Source organism: Priapulus caudatus, unplaced genomic scaffold, assembly GCF_000485595.1.
Source record: "Priapulus caudatus unplaced genomic scaffold, Priapulus_caudatus-5.0.1 Scaffold352, whole genome shotgun sequence".
Classification (NCBI taxonomy): domain Eukaryota; kingdom Metazoa; phylum Priapulida; class Priapulimorpha; order Priapulimorphida; family Priapulidae; genus Priapulus; species Priapulus caudatus.
Genome location: NW_014577413.1, coordinates 76,250 through 96,134, shown reverse-complemented (window position 1 = coordinate 96,134; position 19,885 = coordinate 76,250). Strand labels below are relative to the sequence as shown.

The window sequence follows — 19,885 nt, the reverse complement described above, 5'->3', positions numbered from 1 at the left end:
TGTGTGTATGTGTGTGTTGAGTGTGCGTGTGTGTGGTGTGTGTGTGTGTGGGTGTGTGTGTGTGTGTGTGTGTGTGTGTTGTGTGTGTGTGTGTGTTGTGTGTGTGGTGTGTGTGTGTGTGTGTGTGTGTGTGTGTGTGTGTGTGTGTGTGTGTGTTGTGGTGTGTGTGTTGTGTTGTTGGTGTTGTGTGTGTGTGTGTGTGTGTGTTGTGTGTGTGTGTGGAGAGAGAGAGAGCAGGCGAGATTATGAACGAAGACCGAAAGCAAGAGAGACAGCAGAACTTAACAGTAAAGAGTGACAGCGCACGGTGTGAGTTAGAGAGAAAAGCGGAGAAGAGAGACAGGCCAGACGAGAAACAGCATGAGAGAGGGGGCCGAGGGCGAGTCAGCAGAGGCGAGAGGGCGATCTCAGTTCAGAGAGGAGAGGGCGCCTGAGTCAGAGAGGAAAGAGGAGAGAGACATGCTAGAGAGAGAAACAGAGCAGAAGAGAAAGGCTTGAGGAATCATCATCACCATCATCATCATCATCATCATTCATCTATCATCATCATCAACATATCATCATCTCTCTCTCTCTTTCTCTCTCTCTCTGCTCTCTCTCTCTGCTTACTTCCCCTCTATCCCTCTCTCTTCCCCTCTCTGTCTGTCTCTCTGTCTGTCTCTCTTTCGCTATCGCCTCTCTATCACCTCTTCCATACACACATATGTAGACATATTACTATATTATAAACGCACGCACGCAGCGTACGCCATGCTCACACGCCACGCACTGACGCATGCTCGGCACGCACGCACGTACGCATGCCTCTCACGCACGGCGTACGCAATGCTCGCGCGCACGCACGCACGCTGCTTCTCCACGCACGCACGTACGCATTGCTCGCACGCATCGCACGTACGCATGCTCGCACGCACGCACGCCACGCGCACGCGCGCGCAAAATATTGCTCTTCAACAAATCGCGAGCTGAGACAGCTGTGTTTGCATGATGAAACGCTGAATGTTGTCCGAGCACTTCGCAGTTGTTAGCTATTGACGCGGCTGTGAGAGCCCAGTGCACTTTTAATCATTGTGTCTATTTTGTATTTTTCCCAGTGACAACAGTGCGATTTCCATCTACGATTATACATCACGCTAGAGTAGAGTTTCTGGTAACAATGCACAGCTTTAGCCAGTTTTTTTGCCGGGTTCATTCATTTGTGCCGTCGCAACATTTTCACTTTGCGCGTAATCTGATAAAGTCAATTCATCATCAGCGTCGTCGTCATCAATCATCGTCAATGTTGATAGTTGTCACGATAAATATGCTCTCCGAAATTAAACGTCAGGTGGAACATTAATTTTCCGTGCGGTTCGTGGAATTATTGGATAAGGCGCCCTTGAAAATTCAATGCCGCTCATGTAAGTTTTTTTCTCGCGTAAAAGAAACAAGTATTTATCGCCTTTCGCGGGTAAATTTTTTTCGTCAAAATCGACGACGTTGAATTATAAGATGGCCAATGCCGAAAGTATTAGCGCTGTGTGTTTTTCCCCGCCCTCGGCGCCTGCTCCACGCGTCGGCGCCGGCGCGCGGTTGGGTAACCAATTTTATTACTCCCGATGCAACCGCCAGGTTTGTCGGATCTGAGCTTCACCTCTTCTGGCAGCATATTTCCCCTACTAACCATAGCATCCGAGGACCATCTTGATTTCACGGCAGCATCGTAGCTTTCAATTCTCGAAGGAATAATTGTTAAATTTCAACGATCGGAGATGATATTCAATTTACACTCCGACAGCAGACGAAGCCGTTTCGGTTTCGAGGTTAATCCCCTCTGCAATGTCTTCCGCGCGCCGCATAAAACAATTCATACGTATGTCTTTACGGTTTACGTTGCTGCTAGGAAATGGCGGAGAGTTACGATAGTCGAGAACTATAATTAAAGTTTAGGGTTGGTGCAATCGCCTCGTGGTACCTCGATGAATTTAAGCTGGGTTACATGCTGAGCATAACGTACGAATAACGGCGCCGATTAAAAGCAAGACATTATATCGTAGGCTTTCATAGTACGCCGCCTCTTAATTCGTGCAGGACTCACTCTCTTCTCTCTTCTTCTCTCTCTCTCTCTCTTCTCTCGCTCTCTCTCTCTCTCTCTCTCTCTCTCTCTTTCTCTTCCCTCTCTCTCTCTCTCTCTCTCTCTCTCTCTCTCTCTCTTCTCTCGCCCTCTCTCACGCTCTCTCTCTCTCTCTCTCTTCTCTCTTCATTTCTTTTTCCTTCTCTCTCGCTCTCTCTCTCTTTTCTCTTTCTTCTTTCTCTCTCTTCCCCGTGTTTTTTGTTTGCACTCTCTCTTCGTCTGTTACGGGCCCATTAAAAGGCATTATGCTATGTGCAGGCAGGTGCTATATCACATACTGTGTGTGTGTGTGTGTGTGCGTGCTGTGCGCAGCGCAGCGCGTGGTGTGGTGTGTGCGTGCGTGCGTTACTCGGTGTGTGGAGTGGGAGGGGGTGTGTGTGTGTGTGTGTGTGTGTGTGTGTGTGTGTGTGTGTGTGTGTGTGTGTGTGTGTGTGTGTGTGTGTGTGTGTGTGTGTGTGTGTGTGTGTGTGTGTGTGTCCATTCCATCGAAGGGAGATGCTTCGCGTCTATCAGCGGCAGATGTACGAATCCATTCAGAAGCAGGCTCTTCGGTTATCTGATTTCTTGCGAGATAGGTTTCCAGGTTATATTCTTCTATCCGCAGTTAGGCTCTCTCATTTCTTCAGGGACATGTTTTCAGGTTTCGCATTTTTACTAGACGCAGCTAGGTGCCTAGGTCACAGCAGATTGTTTCGTGACGCGGTGTTTTCTAGAATCGCAGCCATGCTTGTCGAGCGGTTGAGCGGTTGCTATTGCTGCTGCTGCTGCTGCTGCTGCTACTGCTGCTGCTACTGCTACTGCTCCTGCTACTGTTGTTGCTACTACTACTGCTACTACTACTACTACTACTACTACTACTACTACTACTACTACTACTACTACTACTACTACTACTACTACTACTACTACGACGACGACGACGACGACGACGACGACGACGACGACAACGACGACGACGACGACGACGATTACTACTACCACTAAGGCCTACCGCTACTACAACTACAACAACAACAAAAGCAACAATAACAACAACAGTAACAATACCAATAACAATAACAATGACAATAACGATAGCGATAGTGACAACAATAACAATACCAATGAAGGCAAGGTGTACGATGACGACGGTGACATCATACAACAGCAGCACAAGTGACAAACATGATGAAAATAAAAAGGACGACCAGAGAATTAGTCACATAGAAAATATGGCATCTGAAGAAATTAAATATTTCACGTTCCTCAATCCAGACCTGTTATTACAATAACAAAGCATTCTTAAAATATGATAGCAGTAACACGATGCCAACAGTACACGCTACATAATATAGATAAAACGTTACGCAAGAAGTATTTCGTACAACGAAAATATATGGGATGGATTTCCCCCTACCATTTTATATTGTATTAACCATAATGAGCTTTGTCATAATTAGTGTGTTATACATGACATACAACCATATGTCATATCAACAGATTAGCACATAAAACATAAACTATATTATTCTTAGGCTCACGTACTGTGTTGTATGTGTATGCGTGCGTGCGTGCGTGCGTGTGTGCCTGTGTGCGTGCGTGTCTGTGTGCGTGTCTGTGTGCGTGCGTGTTGATGGTTTGGGCGCTATTTACCTTAATATTGGCACTTATAATCTTCAGAAATGTGTAACGCAATTATGTGTATTGCATGTTATAATACATAACAATAATAATATGAATTTGACTATCAGGAGAGAATAAAAACAATATTTTATTCACTCCTGATAAATATGATTATGGGTAATTATTGCTGACAAGTGTGCAGACATACCACCCGGCCAGTCGATCGATGTCACAGCGAAAATAAAACACAAGCATGGCAAACAATAAAAATAGACAAATACATATAAAACATATACACAATAAAATAATTGGATATAGGCTACCACATTGTAGCCATGCTTCCTCTTGCATGCATGGTAACATTCGAGGTTTATATTTACGCAAAAATACGAGCTCCCTCGCAGGTCTATGTATAATTTGGTGCTCCTTCGTGGCAAACATGCATACCTATTACAAGATTCTACTTGGGCAATCAAAACTGTTGACAACACACAAGCATTATGGCAAATTGCAACTGAAACAAAACTTGTTCGAATGTCTAAAACTGTTGTCTAGCCTGAATTTTGCTAATTCCGAAAACAAAATAGGGGAATTAAATGATGAATGATGAATTGTTTGGAAACAATAATTATTCTTACTTTATTTTTAAGTTTAAATTATCGTGAATACTTTGGCTGTTTTTTGTCGGTATGGGTTAAATAAAGTAGTAAGCAGGAGGAATAGAAACAGTTATTTTGAACGTGGATTCAACTGTCTCGTTGATATTTTTGCACAGCTGGAGCTATTAACTAGCCACTCAAATAGCAGACGGACCAAGCGTATCCATATTCATGTTCTAAGAACAAGCGGTAATTAATATCAGTGAATGTAAAACTATTACGGTATATTTTCTATTAAGTAGTCGTTCTAATCGTGTTACATGATAACGTAAGATAATGAAACATCTATATTCAACTTATGGTATCTTCCTCGAGCAACGAAGTTGAGCACAAATAAGTGATTACTGGGACGCATCGACATTGTTAACGAGGGTATACCTGTTTATGCGACCGGATTAATCAATTTAACGTGATATCGATACGATTTTAACTATAGCTTGCTCAATTGAGAACAATCACAAAAGCTAGCGCATATATGCTCACATTTAAATAATAACCAACCTAATTTATAGTTAAAACATTCCATCTTTCCGCATTTAGGTTATTAAAATATATAAATCACAATTCAAAGACACTTCTATTGTTATTTGTATAATTTACTGTTCCTTTAATTCTAAATAAGCCTATTACGGTAAAACAGGGCCCTATAAAATAATAATACTAACTGCTACATTGATTTCCCTTCTTCTGTTACTAATATAAACTTGTTTCTAAACTCAGTTTAGTTTAGATTAGAGTTAGACCGAGCACTCCTTCGCTGCAACTTTGCATCATTCGTCTATAATGAACTTACTTACGGAATTTACTCACCGAAATTAAGTTGGTAATTTCACGTTTTTTATAATAGCGATTCCCGTTTACAATATTAAGATAATTTTCGTTGATTCTGATTTGGTTACATAGACTTCTTTGAACGTGAACATGAACTTTGGAGTTACAATCACATCCTCTTTCTCATTATACTCAGCTTATTTCTTCTGGTATTTTTGCTTCCATTTCTGCTATGAAGGTTGGCACTATAGTACCATGTCAGATCAATATGTTTATGTTAATCATGTCATCAAGTTACATCACTATTAGTTACGATACTTATATCGATTATTATCTATCATCATCATCATTATTATTATTATTATTACTCTTATTATTATTATTATTATTATTACTATCTATTATTATCTCCTGATCATATCACATTTATACCAAGTTCAATTTACGGATTAAAAGATTTTACTTGACATACGCCGTAATCAATCTAACCATATAGAGTTTGTATTTAGCTGATACCGATTTGAGTGTAGAATTGAGAGAATATTTTACAATTACCACCTTTTATCTATTCCCAGTCTTGCTAACGAATCAACATATGTATCTCTCTTTAGCCTATTCACTTCAGTCACTCGACATATCAATTCGCGTTCGTTTACGCAAACTGACGTTCACACACGCACGCGTTGCGGTTAGGGTTGGGTGTCAAGCAACTACATCGCTACGAGAAGAGAGAGAGCAGAACCCCGAGAACATCGACGACAGGAGTCCATCGATGGCCTATACTGTCTAAACAGGGATGGCCCGACGCCCAATCTCCAACCTTAAGAAGCGGGGTTGCTGTTTACCTGATCCCTTCCCTTTGATCTTTTTAGCCTATACCGTGACTCTTTAGACTACTCGACCGCGTCAATAAGGATGCTGTCCCACTTTGAACATGAGTAAATTAGTGATTGATGCTGCGTTATATCATGAGGAGGCGCTCTCACATAGAATGCATCAGTTAATACATTACGATAAGCCACGTTAAGGTGGCGAGACACACGTGTAGCGAAAGAAATGATGAGTGATATAATATGGCAACCACATATGTCAGTTCACATACAAGCACATTTTAGGAGGGGTGATATACCACAATCATTAAAACGTGAAAAATATTTTAGTGTATACGAAATAATTCTACTGGATATTTAATACAACATTATTGCCTGCATGTTCTACAAAAATAAAACCATCATGCAAGGACATCATCTCATTCTCATCTAGCAGTTCAACCAAAGAGACGTAACGCTACTAGTTGATCGACTATAGTGCACTGATGCAATGACGTTTTCTCGTTCGTGAATTATCAGTGCTATAATAAACAACATGTGGGCGCGCTAATCGAATGTGTCTGTAACACGCCACCGTGACATAGAAATTGACTGCTAACCACTTCGACCCTCTCTGTCTTGCGTTCGTTCTCTTCTGCGTAGCGTCTGCCAGTTGTGGCGATTTGTTAGCACACCATTCATGAGAGGTTGCAAATTCGGTTGAATTTCGCGCGAACTTCTGTTGGGCCAACAAAATAACATGTGAATGAAAAATGAGTCAGCAATACACGAAATCACGTGCTCGGTAGAATGGGTAAACACATGAACAAATGAAAACCTACGCGCAGAATCCAAAGTAAAATTGCAACTAACTCTCATAGTTAAACGCTTTTAGCAGATTCGATATAGCACGGCGATAGTAATAAGCACTGACATGCTATTTATCGATCGATATAGCACTTACATAGTAAATAAGCACTGACATAAGCACTGAAATGCTGTAACGATGTTTCAGTTGTTTAATTGCACCTATATACTAGAACATTCAGTGCACCCAGAAAGTACTATAATGTTATAATGTTTACAAATTTATGCAGCAGGGATTACCGAATATTTTAAAAGTAAAGATGTACCTACGTATTTTAAATTTTCTCCATGTAGGATGTTTAGTATACTATAACACACAGTTCCGATGACGCACATTGAATGTTATAAATAAATTCACAATTCCTCGTTGTAAATTTGTAATTGTTGTCTTAAATACCATGCCCCCTAATATTATTTCTGACGCAGCTTGAATTATCATTGAACGATTATACCAGGCTATAAAATGATTGGCGCCTAATCCTGGACGCATAACTCTGTCTAACTATATAGTCATAATATATATATATATATATATATATATATATATATATATATATCCTTTCTAAAACTTATGCCAAACAAAAGAATATGCCTGCTAACAGTTTTCGTGTCGTTAAGGAAAGCAGGCGTAAATTTTTCGGTACTAGGAGTGTTTTATATGGAAAAGGTTTAATATCCAACTAGAGTAAATGCAACGTGAAAAGTAAATTTGAAATACCTCAGTATATATAGGGTGCGCGTTTAGGAAGACCCGTGTGTTCGATTGGACTGCTAAAAGTGTATGAATATTTCGCTGTGGAAAACTAACACATAAAACTGGAACCAAATAAAATGAAACAGCTAGCGAAAAATTGCTGTCACCAACAAAATGTAACTGCTTGAATAAGAATATTAATTGATCGTCATAGTAAAAATAAGAACGTCATGCGCCCTATTAGGATAATTAAAATTTCCAGAATAATATTGTCTGCCACTACGACGATATATAATAATAATAATAATAATTGCCTAGGGGGGAGCCCGAGACGGGCCTTACACAGAATATATATATATATATATTAAACTGCGAAGCTACGCCTACGATGACGACGCTACATGGCGCAGGACAGTGTCCCTTGGCAAGAAATCCTGTTGATCGACGGCACAGCTTAGCTGAGACGGCCGCTGAGAAATCTTGTTGCTTGATTGCCAGAACCGCTGCTGGATCTGGCTAGTTTACTGCGTAGCCCGTGGTTACGTGGATAATAACGCAGGGCTATAGCTAGCCATGGGGTGTAACCTAGCTTGGGTAAAGCCAGGTAGTTAACCTTTTAACCGAAAGGCACTGAAGGTGGTCACAGCCAGAGTTTTTTTTTGCGCCCTCAGTGGTTCTTTTACGTCCCCATTGTCCTTAGTATTACTGGAGACGGGACCGCCATTTTACGTGGTCATCCGAGCCATGGGAGATTCACAGTCTCCAATGTTGAGAGCCAGGTTTTTTACACCTTAAAAAAATTCACTGCCCCGGCCGGGGTTTAAACTCACAGCCTTCAGTGGACAGTGTACGAGGCCTAACCACTGGGCCACGGAGGCTCTCTTAGACTCATATAGCAGAGCTGGTAAATTGCGCAACTGAAATTTGTTTGTTAGCATTATTCGACAATATTTAATTGGAGAGTTTTTGTCTGAAAGATGCACCAATAACAACATCTAGAACAATTAGCCCATTAGAATAATATGTAAGATTACTAGTTTCAGGAAATCATGCAGGAATATATTCCATGGGATGTGGTTACAGAAAACACACGTGGACTTTTAAAGACAGGATGAGCTGCTGAAGATGGTACGGACGAGTCATTTATGTGCAACTGCGATATTTAGTCTAATATAGTTTTAGCATAAGCAGCCAGGGTAACAAATGTGGCATTCTCAGTGCCATGTATATACTGAAATATTACATATTATACATTATTATAATTATTATAATATTACCGTACATATCCTTATATGCGAAATATATATTATATATTAGGGGAAAATAATGCACTACAGCTGCCATGGGCGTAGCATTGCATAACTAATTTGGAACAAAGGTTGTCTCATATTTGGAGCGCAACGGGATTAGTAAAACCTGGCCAGCCTTGGCTGTCGGTTCGTTTCAAATACGTCGTCGCATTTTACATACATTGAATACAGCGGATAAATGTAACAAGAATTCGTTTGATAACGTCCTCCAAACCGAGTTGAAATGAGCGGTGCATAATTATTCAGTATATTTACATGAATTTATTCTATAATTCATAACTATCGTTTGTCATCTATATTGTTTTTTTTAACCATGTAACTATACACGTTATCAATGATTGCCGAATTTTAAATATTGCGAATCAACGTGTCTCTGTTTTTATAATAAATAAATAAATTGCCAAACGTGTTTCTTACAATATCTGTTAACAATGAGTAATTTCTTGTTGATGCCACAATAGTTAATAAATAAAAAAGACGAGCAACACAGCAAAGCCTCCTCGTGCAGAATATATAAGAAAAGCCTATATATTATTAGGTACATTCATCACAATACAGACAACATTGGCGCATTGCCTCTTCTACCACCGACATTGTATACGTAGCAATTAGCAATAAGCCTGCAGGTTTATGGGGGGAAATATAGAAGCATGTCAACACAAAAGAAGCAGGCTTTCGGAAAGATATTAGGATTAATAACATCCGTTTTTAGTTTATGACTTTCCTCAATAGATAGCACCACTCCTTTCATCCACCTAGTGGGAAAAGGGGGTATTTAAGTCAATTAAACGTTCATCATCGTCATCATTATCGTCATTATCATCATCATCATTATTCTTATTATTATTACTCTTATTATTATTATTATTATTACTATCTATTATTATCTCCTGATCATATCACATTTATACCAAGTTCAATTTACGGATAAAAGATTTACTTGACATACGCCGTAATCAATCTAACCATATAGAGTTTGTATTTAGCTGATACCGATTTGAGTGTAGAATTGAGAAATAATTTACAATTACCACCTTTTATCTATTCCCATCTGCTAACGAATCAACATATGTATCTCTCTTTAGCCTATCACTCAGTCACTCGACTATCATTCGCGTTCGTTTACGCAAACTGACGTTCACACACGCACGCGTTGCGGGTTAGGGGTTGGGTGTCAAGCCAACTACATCGCTACGGAAGAGAGAAAGAGAACCCCGAGAACATCGACGACAGGAGTCCATCGATGGCCTATACTGTCTAAACAGGGATGGGCCCGACGCCCAATCTCCAACCTTAAGAAGCGGGGTTGCCTGTTTACCTGATCCCTTCCCTTTGATCTGTTTAGCCTTACCGTGACTCTTTAGCTACTCGACCGCGTCAATAAGGATGCTGTCCCACTTGAACATGAGTAAATTAGTGATTGATGCTGCGTTATATCATGAGAGGCGCTCTCACATAGAATGTATTCAGTTAATACATTACGATAAGCACTGTTAAGGTTGTGAGACACACGTGTAGCAAAGAAATGATGAGTGATATAATATGGCAACCACATATGTCAGTTCACATACAAGCACATTTTAGGAGGGGTGATATAACACAAATCATAAATACGTTGAAAATATTTTAGTGTATACGAAATAATTTCTACTGGATATTTAATACAACATTATTGCTGCATTGTACTACAAAATAAACCATCATGCAAGGACATCATCTCATTCTCATCTAGCAGTTCAACCAAAGAGACGTAACGCTACTAGTTGATCGACTATAGTGCACTGATGCAATGACGTTTCTCGTTCGTGAATAGCAGTGCTATAATAACAACAATGTGGCGCGCTAATCGAATGTATCTGTAACACGCCACGTGACATAGAAAATTGACTGCTAACCACTTCGACCCTCCTTCTTGCGTTCGTTCTCTTCTGCGAGCGTCTGCCAGTTGTGGCGATTTGTTAGCACACCATTCATGAGAGGTTGCAAATTCGGTTGAATTTCGGCGAACTTCTGTTGGGCCAACAAATAACATGTGAATGAAAAATGAGTCAGCAATACACGAAATCACGTGCTGGTAGAATGGGTGAACACATGAACAAATGAAACCTACGCGCAGAATCCAAGTAAAATTTGCCAACTAACTCTCATAGTTAACGCTTTTAGCAGATTCGATATAGCACTGGCAATAGTAATAAGCACTGACATGCACGATTGAAATCCTGTAACGATGTTTCAGTTTGTTATGCACCATTATATACTAAGAACATCAGTGCACCAGAAAGTACTATATATGTTATAATGTTTACAAATTGATGCAGCAGGGATTACCCGAATATTTTAAAAGTAAAGATGTACCTACGTATTTAAATTTTCTCCATGTAGGATGTTTTAGTATACTATAACCACACAGTTCGCCGATGACGCACATTGAATGTTATAAATAAATTCACAATTCCTCGTTGTAAATTTGTAATTGTTGTCTTAAATACCATGCCCCCTAATATTATTTCTGTCGCAGCTTGAATTATCATTGAACGATTTAACCAGGCTATAAAATGATTGGCGCCTAATCCTGACGCATAACTCTGTTAACTATATATATATATATATATATATATATATATATATATATATATATATATATATATATATATATATACGTCATTCCTGACCTAAATACTTATTACATTTAAAATGCAAAGTAATGCAACAATATTGTGTAAAAGTGCTCATGTTTTCGCACACAATCAAAAATGCGATTAAGAATAATTAGCGATAGCTTTGTTGTTAACGATCAATGTTTCGCTCCTGTCTCTTAAACATAACAACGACATATATAAATATAAATTTATAAGGCGTAGTGCATTTATCACACGAGCGATATTCAAATAATGCGATATTCGTGTTATTGTTGGAATGTTATCTATAGGTGAGGTTTTATAACGGAGTTGCCTTAAACAGTCTCAAGCGTGACACTCTCTGCATCGTTTCGATGTTTTTAAACTTGATACTGGGCATACTGTAAGGTAAACCATCCTAATAAGAATTAGGCTGTTCGACGATATGTTCGATAATCTATGAATAAGTTATTAATAAATCTGCATGAATGTTTCAACCCGGGGCAGCTATGTTAATTAATTGCGGGTATACCTGTGGCCTACTATGAAAATATATTACCGCGGCAAAATGGGAAATATAACACATCGTAATTGTGGTTGTTATGATCGTCTACGACTTGTTGGCCATATCATAAACGAACCTATCAATAATTATAAATTATGAATTGAATAATTCGTAATCTAAAAACACTTTATATGTAGTCGCAGCAGCAATTCTGTTAATTTTGCTAAACGTCTTTCTCGTATACTCGCTAACTCGTGAATTTTAAATATTATGATCGATATACCCAGTGATGCCAGACACTGGTGGTGCATGGGAACTCATGTCAGCACAAAACACAAAACTTACTTTTGGGTTTAGGACTCTTGTTTGTGTTCGCGTCTGCACTACCGGCGTTATCTACTTTACTATTTGCCGCACTGGTTGTGGCAATATGGTCTGGTGCAATATCCGGGGATTTACTGCGTGTGATATTTGTGTTGTTCGTATTCGTCGAACCTTTCTCGTGGCTACTTTTACTGACGTCACCTCGACGGTCTGGTTTCTCGTCAGGAACCGACGTTATGTGGGGTTTGACCTGGGTGGGGGTTCTGGGAGCTGACGATTCTGTGTTTTTCGATGACCAAGACGACGTTTTCGAATTCGGACTGCTTACATCCGACAGCGCGCTAGAGTTTACACTCTGGTTGGCATCCACTTCACGCTCGTTACGCTTAGATGCAGTGTTTACATTGCCATCTTTGCTTTCCGCTCCACTTATTTGTACCGCTGAGGTAGGTTCAGGGTTTGCCGAGATATACGCGTCATCCCGCCCAGTTACCTCAGGTTTCTCATCGGAGGCGTTCTCAGTCGTAGCCAGATATTGTATAGTGCTGCCATCTGGAGTCGCATTCCGGTCCATTTTCTCGCTGCTGCCATCTGGAGTCGCATTCTGGTCCATTTTCTCGCTTGCTATAGTCTTTGCCTCCGGCATGTCAACGTCGTTGTTCTCCGTTATAATGCTGAGATCGGCTGCCGAGGTGTCGGATTCCCGTCCATTAACAGTACCTTCACAATGTGTGTCATCAATTACTGATCCCGTTTTGTCCTGAAAGGATAAGAATAATGGAAATAAGGGGCACAAAAACGCACGCAAACAAACGCGCACAAACACACATACGCCAGCGCACGCACTCACACGCGCGCGTTGCCTGGTTAATGTTCGAAATTTTACATTTTCTCTACTAGTTAGTTTTATATGTACAGCCATTTAATTCTATTTCATTGTGACAATAATACTAAAAGGTCGCGATTTTATGGCCGTTCTATACGTGGATCGATTTACTGAATTTTTGCGTTTTTCTATAGTGATTTCAAATTCCGCTTTATAAATTCCATCCCAATCTTATTGATATTGCGTATCTTTTTCACGATTTCGGAGCACAGTAATAGTCACAAACAATAAGTAATGCTGCAACGTTTATTAGCTTATGATATAACCTCGTACATTACAAGATATAAGGATAAGTATATGCATGCAACACCGTACGTTGACATCATTACATATATACCTTTCAGTACATCTCACATTTAGCCTTGCTGCCAGTTCATCACTTATTGTCATAATAATCCCACATATGCACGCGGATACGACAAAACAACATTTTGTAGCTAACAACTTTATTTTGGTACTTTCAATTGTAATTTTGCCTAATCTAATAACGAAGAAGAAGACAAACGGCTTGAAATATGCGGCAATTAGGCTAAACGTGAGCTAGAACAACCTAGAATCGTATACCTATCTACGCAGATGCAAGTAGTTGAAATTTATGTTATAATGAGCGAATCAAATACATAATAGCTGATAGAGAAATATAATATTTTCATCCAAGTAAAAACGTCTTCATATCCCAACATTGATTTCCACTCTTTTGTTTATGCTCATAAATGTATTAATATGTCAGGTTACGTCGGGGGTTTTATTTTCATACTCGGTGGGGACGAACATAGTTGCAATTATCACAAAAACACGTTACTTCACACTGTGGACTTTATTGACATTATAATAGGTCACGGTTAAACAAAGCGATTACACATATTGGGTTAATATATTATGTTGGGAGATCCACCTCAATTAAACGACTTTTGGTGACATCTCTTGGGAATGTTGATGAACTAAACAGCGGATTTATCAAATTTTAATAAAATACGTGTGGTTGGTAAGGGGAAGTCACCATCAGGTTCTACGCCTTCTGCAAGGCATTGCCAGTTTTTCCGATTCTGCAACGAACCATTGTAGAGTGGACTTATGTCTGGCCACAGCTTGGACATCACCTACAATGTACATTATTATTACTGAGCATTTTAGATTTAATTTTTAGTCCTAATTTCTACTAAAAATATTATATTGTTCCATTATGATGAAAGCATTAAATACTTTCCCATGTTTTTCTTAAGATAATACTCGTTTTAGCAAGCAGATTCTTCCAAATGTAGTGTGTTTCTATAATCACACTATAGCCGCCTGGTTGCGTATAAATATGAATCGTCAGAAGACAGCTGCGCTTAATACCGCTAAAATGACGGATATCGTAAAAATTATTCCTGCTGATATGAAAATGGAATGCCAGCTTATATGCACAGTAAGCCCAATAAAGTATGCGGTATGTAGCTCATATAGTAAATAATAACTGCCTCGAGAATATAACGTTGAGACAGATTAAATAGCATGGAGATAGTATGTCTTGGAAGCGGATAAATTATATTTTATTGTCACGGGTGGTTGGATAGGCCGCCTATAGTTTTATTGTTGCATTGGTTAGCACTAGTCCTTTAATTAAAATAATCTCATTATGTGAAAAACACGACTATCTTTTCTACCATTAAATGCTCAAACATAATACCTACCGTGCGCTGATTTGCGTATACAGATTACAGTCTCGTAGATATGGTAAAATGTGATTGCTATACTGATTGCAGTGTGATAGATGCACTGATAAAGATGTGGGTGCCTACGAGTGCCCGATGTCATTTGGAAAAACATTCATCAACGGCAGTTATACGTTTATTTCAATCATGATATTGCACTTTCTATATTGTTCAGACGGCACTTTTTGAGCCGGCTTTAATCGTGTTTTAATACGCCATCTTATAATCTTACCGGACGTGCGGATTAAGTAGCTCAAAGTAACTTAGCCCGACTCATTTTTAAGCCAGCTTCAAAAATTAGAGATCGTATTTTTCTCGTGTAAACGAATATCTTTTTTTTGCCAACAGCTTAGTTTTAAAGCCCCTGCGTAGTCACATGGTTGACAAAGCGTCATTGGATTTCGTGCGCCAACACACGGAAACAGACGCACGATACCCGTAGCGCCTTACTAGACATCCGAATAATTCTATTCTGATCGGAGTTTGCGGGGAAGCTGATTTTGTATGAGTGCAGTCCGATAAGTTAACGTGAAATAAACATGTATTCAGAGAATTTCCGTCCGTTCCGTTTTTTCGATTTCTCTAGAAATGCATAAACGTAACGAAATTTAACGTATTCCCATTTAGTTCAAGTAATCACCGGTTATATGTAGCTGCTAAAAATTGCTCTAATGAATGAGACAGCTATTAAACAGAGAACGCGAACGTTTTTAAAATGTTTTTCTCTTTATATTTTGCCGTTTTGACGTTTCCGATAGCGAGGAAACGTGCGTGTCAACACGATCAAACTTAAAACTTGCTGCTGTCCGGCGGTAAATAAAGTATTTATTATATTTAAAAAAAATTATCGTTTTTTCAAAGAGGACCCATCGAGAATTTGCGATGCGATATAGTCATGCTAGACTGAAATATTCCCAAATAAAATAGCGATAGATGCGTTGACTATCTCACTGACATAAAATGTTCACTGGAAACATATTCCGATCAAATTAAATAAACAAAGCAGATTAACGATAGTTGAACTTTCCATATAACGTGCCTAAATTTGCATACTCACTCATTTTCTACACTAATATTTACGACAGCTTTTTCAACAATTGTTGGCGATTGCATCAAATGTTGCGGCGGTTCGCCGCATATTCATTCCAAGATGCCTTATGTGCATCACCTTATCGCAGCATATATGTATGGCTTATGCTGCGTGTCTGAATTATCCGCTACATTTGTGTGTGATGCGTGTCACACGTTTAGGCAGGTACCAATGTATATCTGAATTCAGTAGTTAAAATACCGCTATATAACATACCCGGTGTGATGCGGTTGTGCGAACAGGATTAATATTTAATAATATTATTATTATTATTATTATTATTATTATTGTTGTTGTTGTTATTGCTATTTATAAATTCGTCGTAGTACATCTACTACACCTATCCGGAACCAATCCGTATCCCTGAAGTTACGCAAGCATCACAACTCATCAAATATATTATTTCAGACAACAATAATTACGCCGATAACATCAATGCCCAGTAGAGCACAACCCCCTATAGAGCGCATGCAGGCTTCCGGTTACACAACGTGAACCAACAACATGTATGTAGGTTTTAGCAACGATAGTGTCTAATATAATTATGTTTCAGTAGTAAACGCAATGTAATGGAATCAGAACGTCCACGACGTTGAAGCATTTTGCACATGAGAAATTAGCACTGGTTGTTATCATATGTTCAAAAGTACAATTGTTCATATGTTCAACCGTTATCTCCTATACTTTATGTACAAATGTGTTTTTAGTTGATATAATATATCATCATTTACGTTATTATTTTGGTTATTATCATTATAATATAAACATGAAAATATGTATACTTTCATAGGAGAGCATACATGATTTCATAATATTATCATTATCATCTCATCATCTTATTATCATATCATATCATTTACATTATAATATTGATATCATAATTTTAGCTGATAATAAAGTTTCTACGAGCCACGATATTATGAAGACAGATTAGAATTGCATATCGTGTGTCTGCTGGATACAATAAATACGACTAACTATGTTTGCGCTCCGAATCGCTATTGGCTGCACCCGATAACCATAATAGGTAATAATTAGTTGACAACTGCTTAGTTGATAACATTATTCATTCGGTATTAACATTTGGTTAATATATTTACCGATAATTGACACCGATTCCGAATATATACAAATAATCGCTTATTTTCTTCATCAAGATCGAGGAAATGCTATGCGATGTACAGTTTTTAAGTGCATACTGTAAGAAATAAATTATTATGCATGTCTTGTACGTGCATACACCTATATAATACATCCGACTGTGGCACACCTTCATATCACGCAAAACATATACTGCTATTTCTTGTATACTTCGATTTTGCAAAAACAAAAGCTTATAGATATAGTAAAATGCATGGTATCAAACTTAGTAACGCGTTAAACCATAATTCGTACCGGAATTTTATTAACAATATAAACCAAAAATAGAAAGTCGACCAACCTTGTAAACGGGTATGCAGATGGCATCAATGAATCCAACTTGCATTTTTGGTAGGTCATCTTTCTTCTCCCTGTCCATCATGGCCTTTAAAATACATAATTTGTAAATGTAAAACGAACAACAGAAATTTCAACATCTATCCACCAGCTATAACGGCACACAAAAATACATGATTAAAAATGAATAACACCTAATCACTCTTATTGAGATCATATCAATATTTTTTGCTGATTCCGGGATTATAGCTGTATGGATTGAGACCTGCTGGCCACCTAAAATATTTACTTAGATGATTGATTATTGCTAAAGATAGAGCTAAGGTTTTCAGCTGTGGCTAGAATGTTATTTCTTGTTCTCATTCCTACTTGTGCGTGTAATCCTGGGCCATCCAGAAGACTGGGCTCGTTGTCAGACACAAAATTTGTGTTATTATTAGTCATAACAGCACGGTGTTTCTGACAACAGGCCCCCGGGATGTATGTACCAGAGCGTACGTGCCTATATAAGATTCTGCAGACTGACCGGTGGCATATATATGCAAAAAATCCCCTATTAGAGAGTTGATGTTAAAGATTGACAAGAAGGTGGAGGCATAAATCTTCTCGTTGCTAATGTCTACACTCACAATTGGTTGTTCGTGAAGGACGTTTTTCTCCAGATCGCCTTGTTCAAAGAACTCGCTGCTGACCAGCTCGGCAACCTGTCGTTGCACCTTCCAGGGTTTAGAAATTGCTGACACGTCACATGCGGTCATCATCATGCCTCTGGTGAACGTGATATTTCAAACATTAATTTTTATCACGTAATATATATATTTACGGGCCGCAGAGATACACCAAACACACCTAGCCAGTTGTGTCTAGTATGTGGAAGGGACTATTTAAATAAACTAGTATACTATTACTATCATCATCGTCATCATTATCGTCATTATCATCATCATCATCGTCGTCGTCGTTGTCGTCTTTGTCGTTATCGTTGTCGTCTTCGCCGTCGTCGTCGTCATCATCGGCAGTATTCTCCTCTTTATGCTTCTCTGTGAGATTATAGAAAATTATAGTATTTAACGTATTAATGGACTTTCGCAAACAATTTCCTTATCTGTTTATCTTAGACAACTACACACCTAAGAAGTTCCCGTCTTGAGTCATCAATAAAGTCCCGCTCACCGCCTTCCACCATTGATACAAAGTCGCCCTTCTTTCTGTTCACGTAACATGGAGAAAAAAGATTGTTGGCAAAATCGTTTGCTATATACATGTGCTTTAGTACAGTTAATATATGTTAGTTAACTATTCATCCATTCATCTATCCAACCATTCAACCATCCTAACGTTCATTCACATTGCCATCCTGCGGTCTATCAATTCGTCCGTCCGTCCGCCCGTCCGTCTGTTTGCGCGTCTTTTTATCCATCCATCCGTCCATCTATCCAGCCATCCCTCCATTCATCCATCCAACCATCCATCCATCCATCCATCCACCCATCAATCCATTCATCTATCCATCCATCCATTCATCCATCCGCCCGCCTGCCCACGCGTTGCGCGAATTAAGGAAAGGCATAACAACGGTGTAATAACTATGTAGTAGTGATAAAACTGATACTTCGGTTCACCATAGATAGTTCACCGATGCCATTAACCATATAATAGTGTCTACGTTGGTCTATTGCACACGCACACACGCACACACACACACACACACACACACACACACACACACACACACACACTGCACAGACGCACGCACACACACGCACGCACGCGCACACATAATATATCCCACTGCATAACAAATATTATTTTATTTTTATTTAGTGATACATAATATCATAATAATTAATAATTAATAATACTCCTGTTTTCATGCATAATATCAAAGTATAGCGTAGTCACGGATCTATTTATTATGCTATTGCAATTCAAACCGTAGAGGGATAACATCACCAAATATGTAATTAGCTTACTTGAAATAGAGTGCAAGATCAGTTGACAAAATGGCGTGTTCAAGTACTTTGATTAATATCCTATAATCATCGGATGATAGCGCCTGGAAGATGTTGTTGCCCTGAAAACAAGGTAAAACTCGGTTCAAAGTAAAAACGCTTTTAAAAACTGAATGTCATGTAGTTGTAGCAACGGCATGACGAATGGACGGATGTAGTTGTAGTAACGGTAGTTGTAGTGGAAGTATGCATACCTCACTATTCAGAATCATAACGCTATGATCGAAGTGATGGTGTTCCATCGTTGATGTGCCATACAAAGTAGCCAGTGGTGATGTTGTCCTTGGAATAAAGGAACCCGAATACGATTAGGGCAATAGAAATATTCTGCTGCATATATGCAATGTGCTGCTCTATGCTTAAAAGCGAGGATAATGTGACGGCTTATACACTGTGAAGCCGTTTAAACATATATACTTCTTATGAAGGCGGTTCGTTATAGCGTTACTTATATTATCGTTGCTTAGCGTGCTATATATATATATATATATATA

At 38.9% G+C, this 19,885-nt stretch overlaps 1 protein-coding gene across 1 annotated transcript in view; it reads right to left on the bottom strand.

The window, feature by feature from the left end:
• The window catches only part of LOC106809407 (cGMP-specific 3',5'-cyclic phosphodiesterase-like), a gene marked incomplete at its 5' end in the record, with an annotated part of 41,228 nt that overhangs the window by 12,810 nt on the left and 8,533 nt on the right, over positions 1–19,885 (bottom strand). Inside the window, 6 exon segments of the mRNA XM_014812471.1 lie at positions 10,721–10,835; positions 17,384–17,467; positions 18,009–18,147; positions 18,510–18,587; positions 19,353–19,453; positions 19,586–19,673. Of these exon segments, the coding sequence (XP_014667957.1) occupies positions 10,721–10,835; positions 17,384–17,467; positions 18,009–18,147; positions 18,510–18,587; positions 19,353–19,453; positions 19,586–19,673 (605 nt within the window).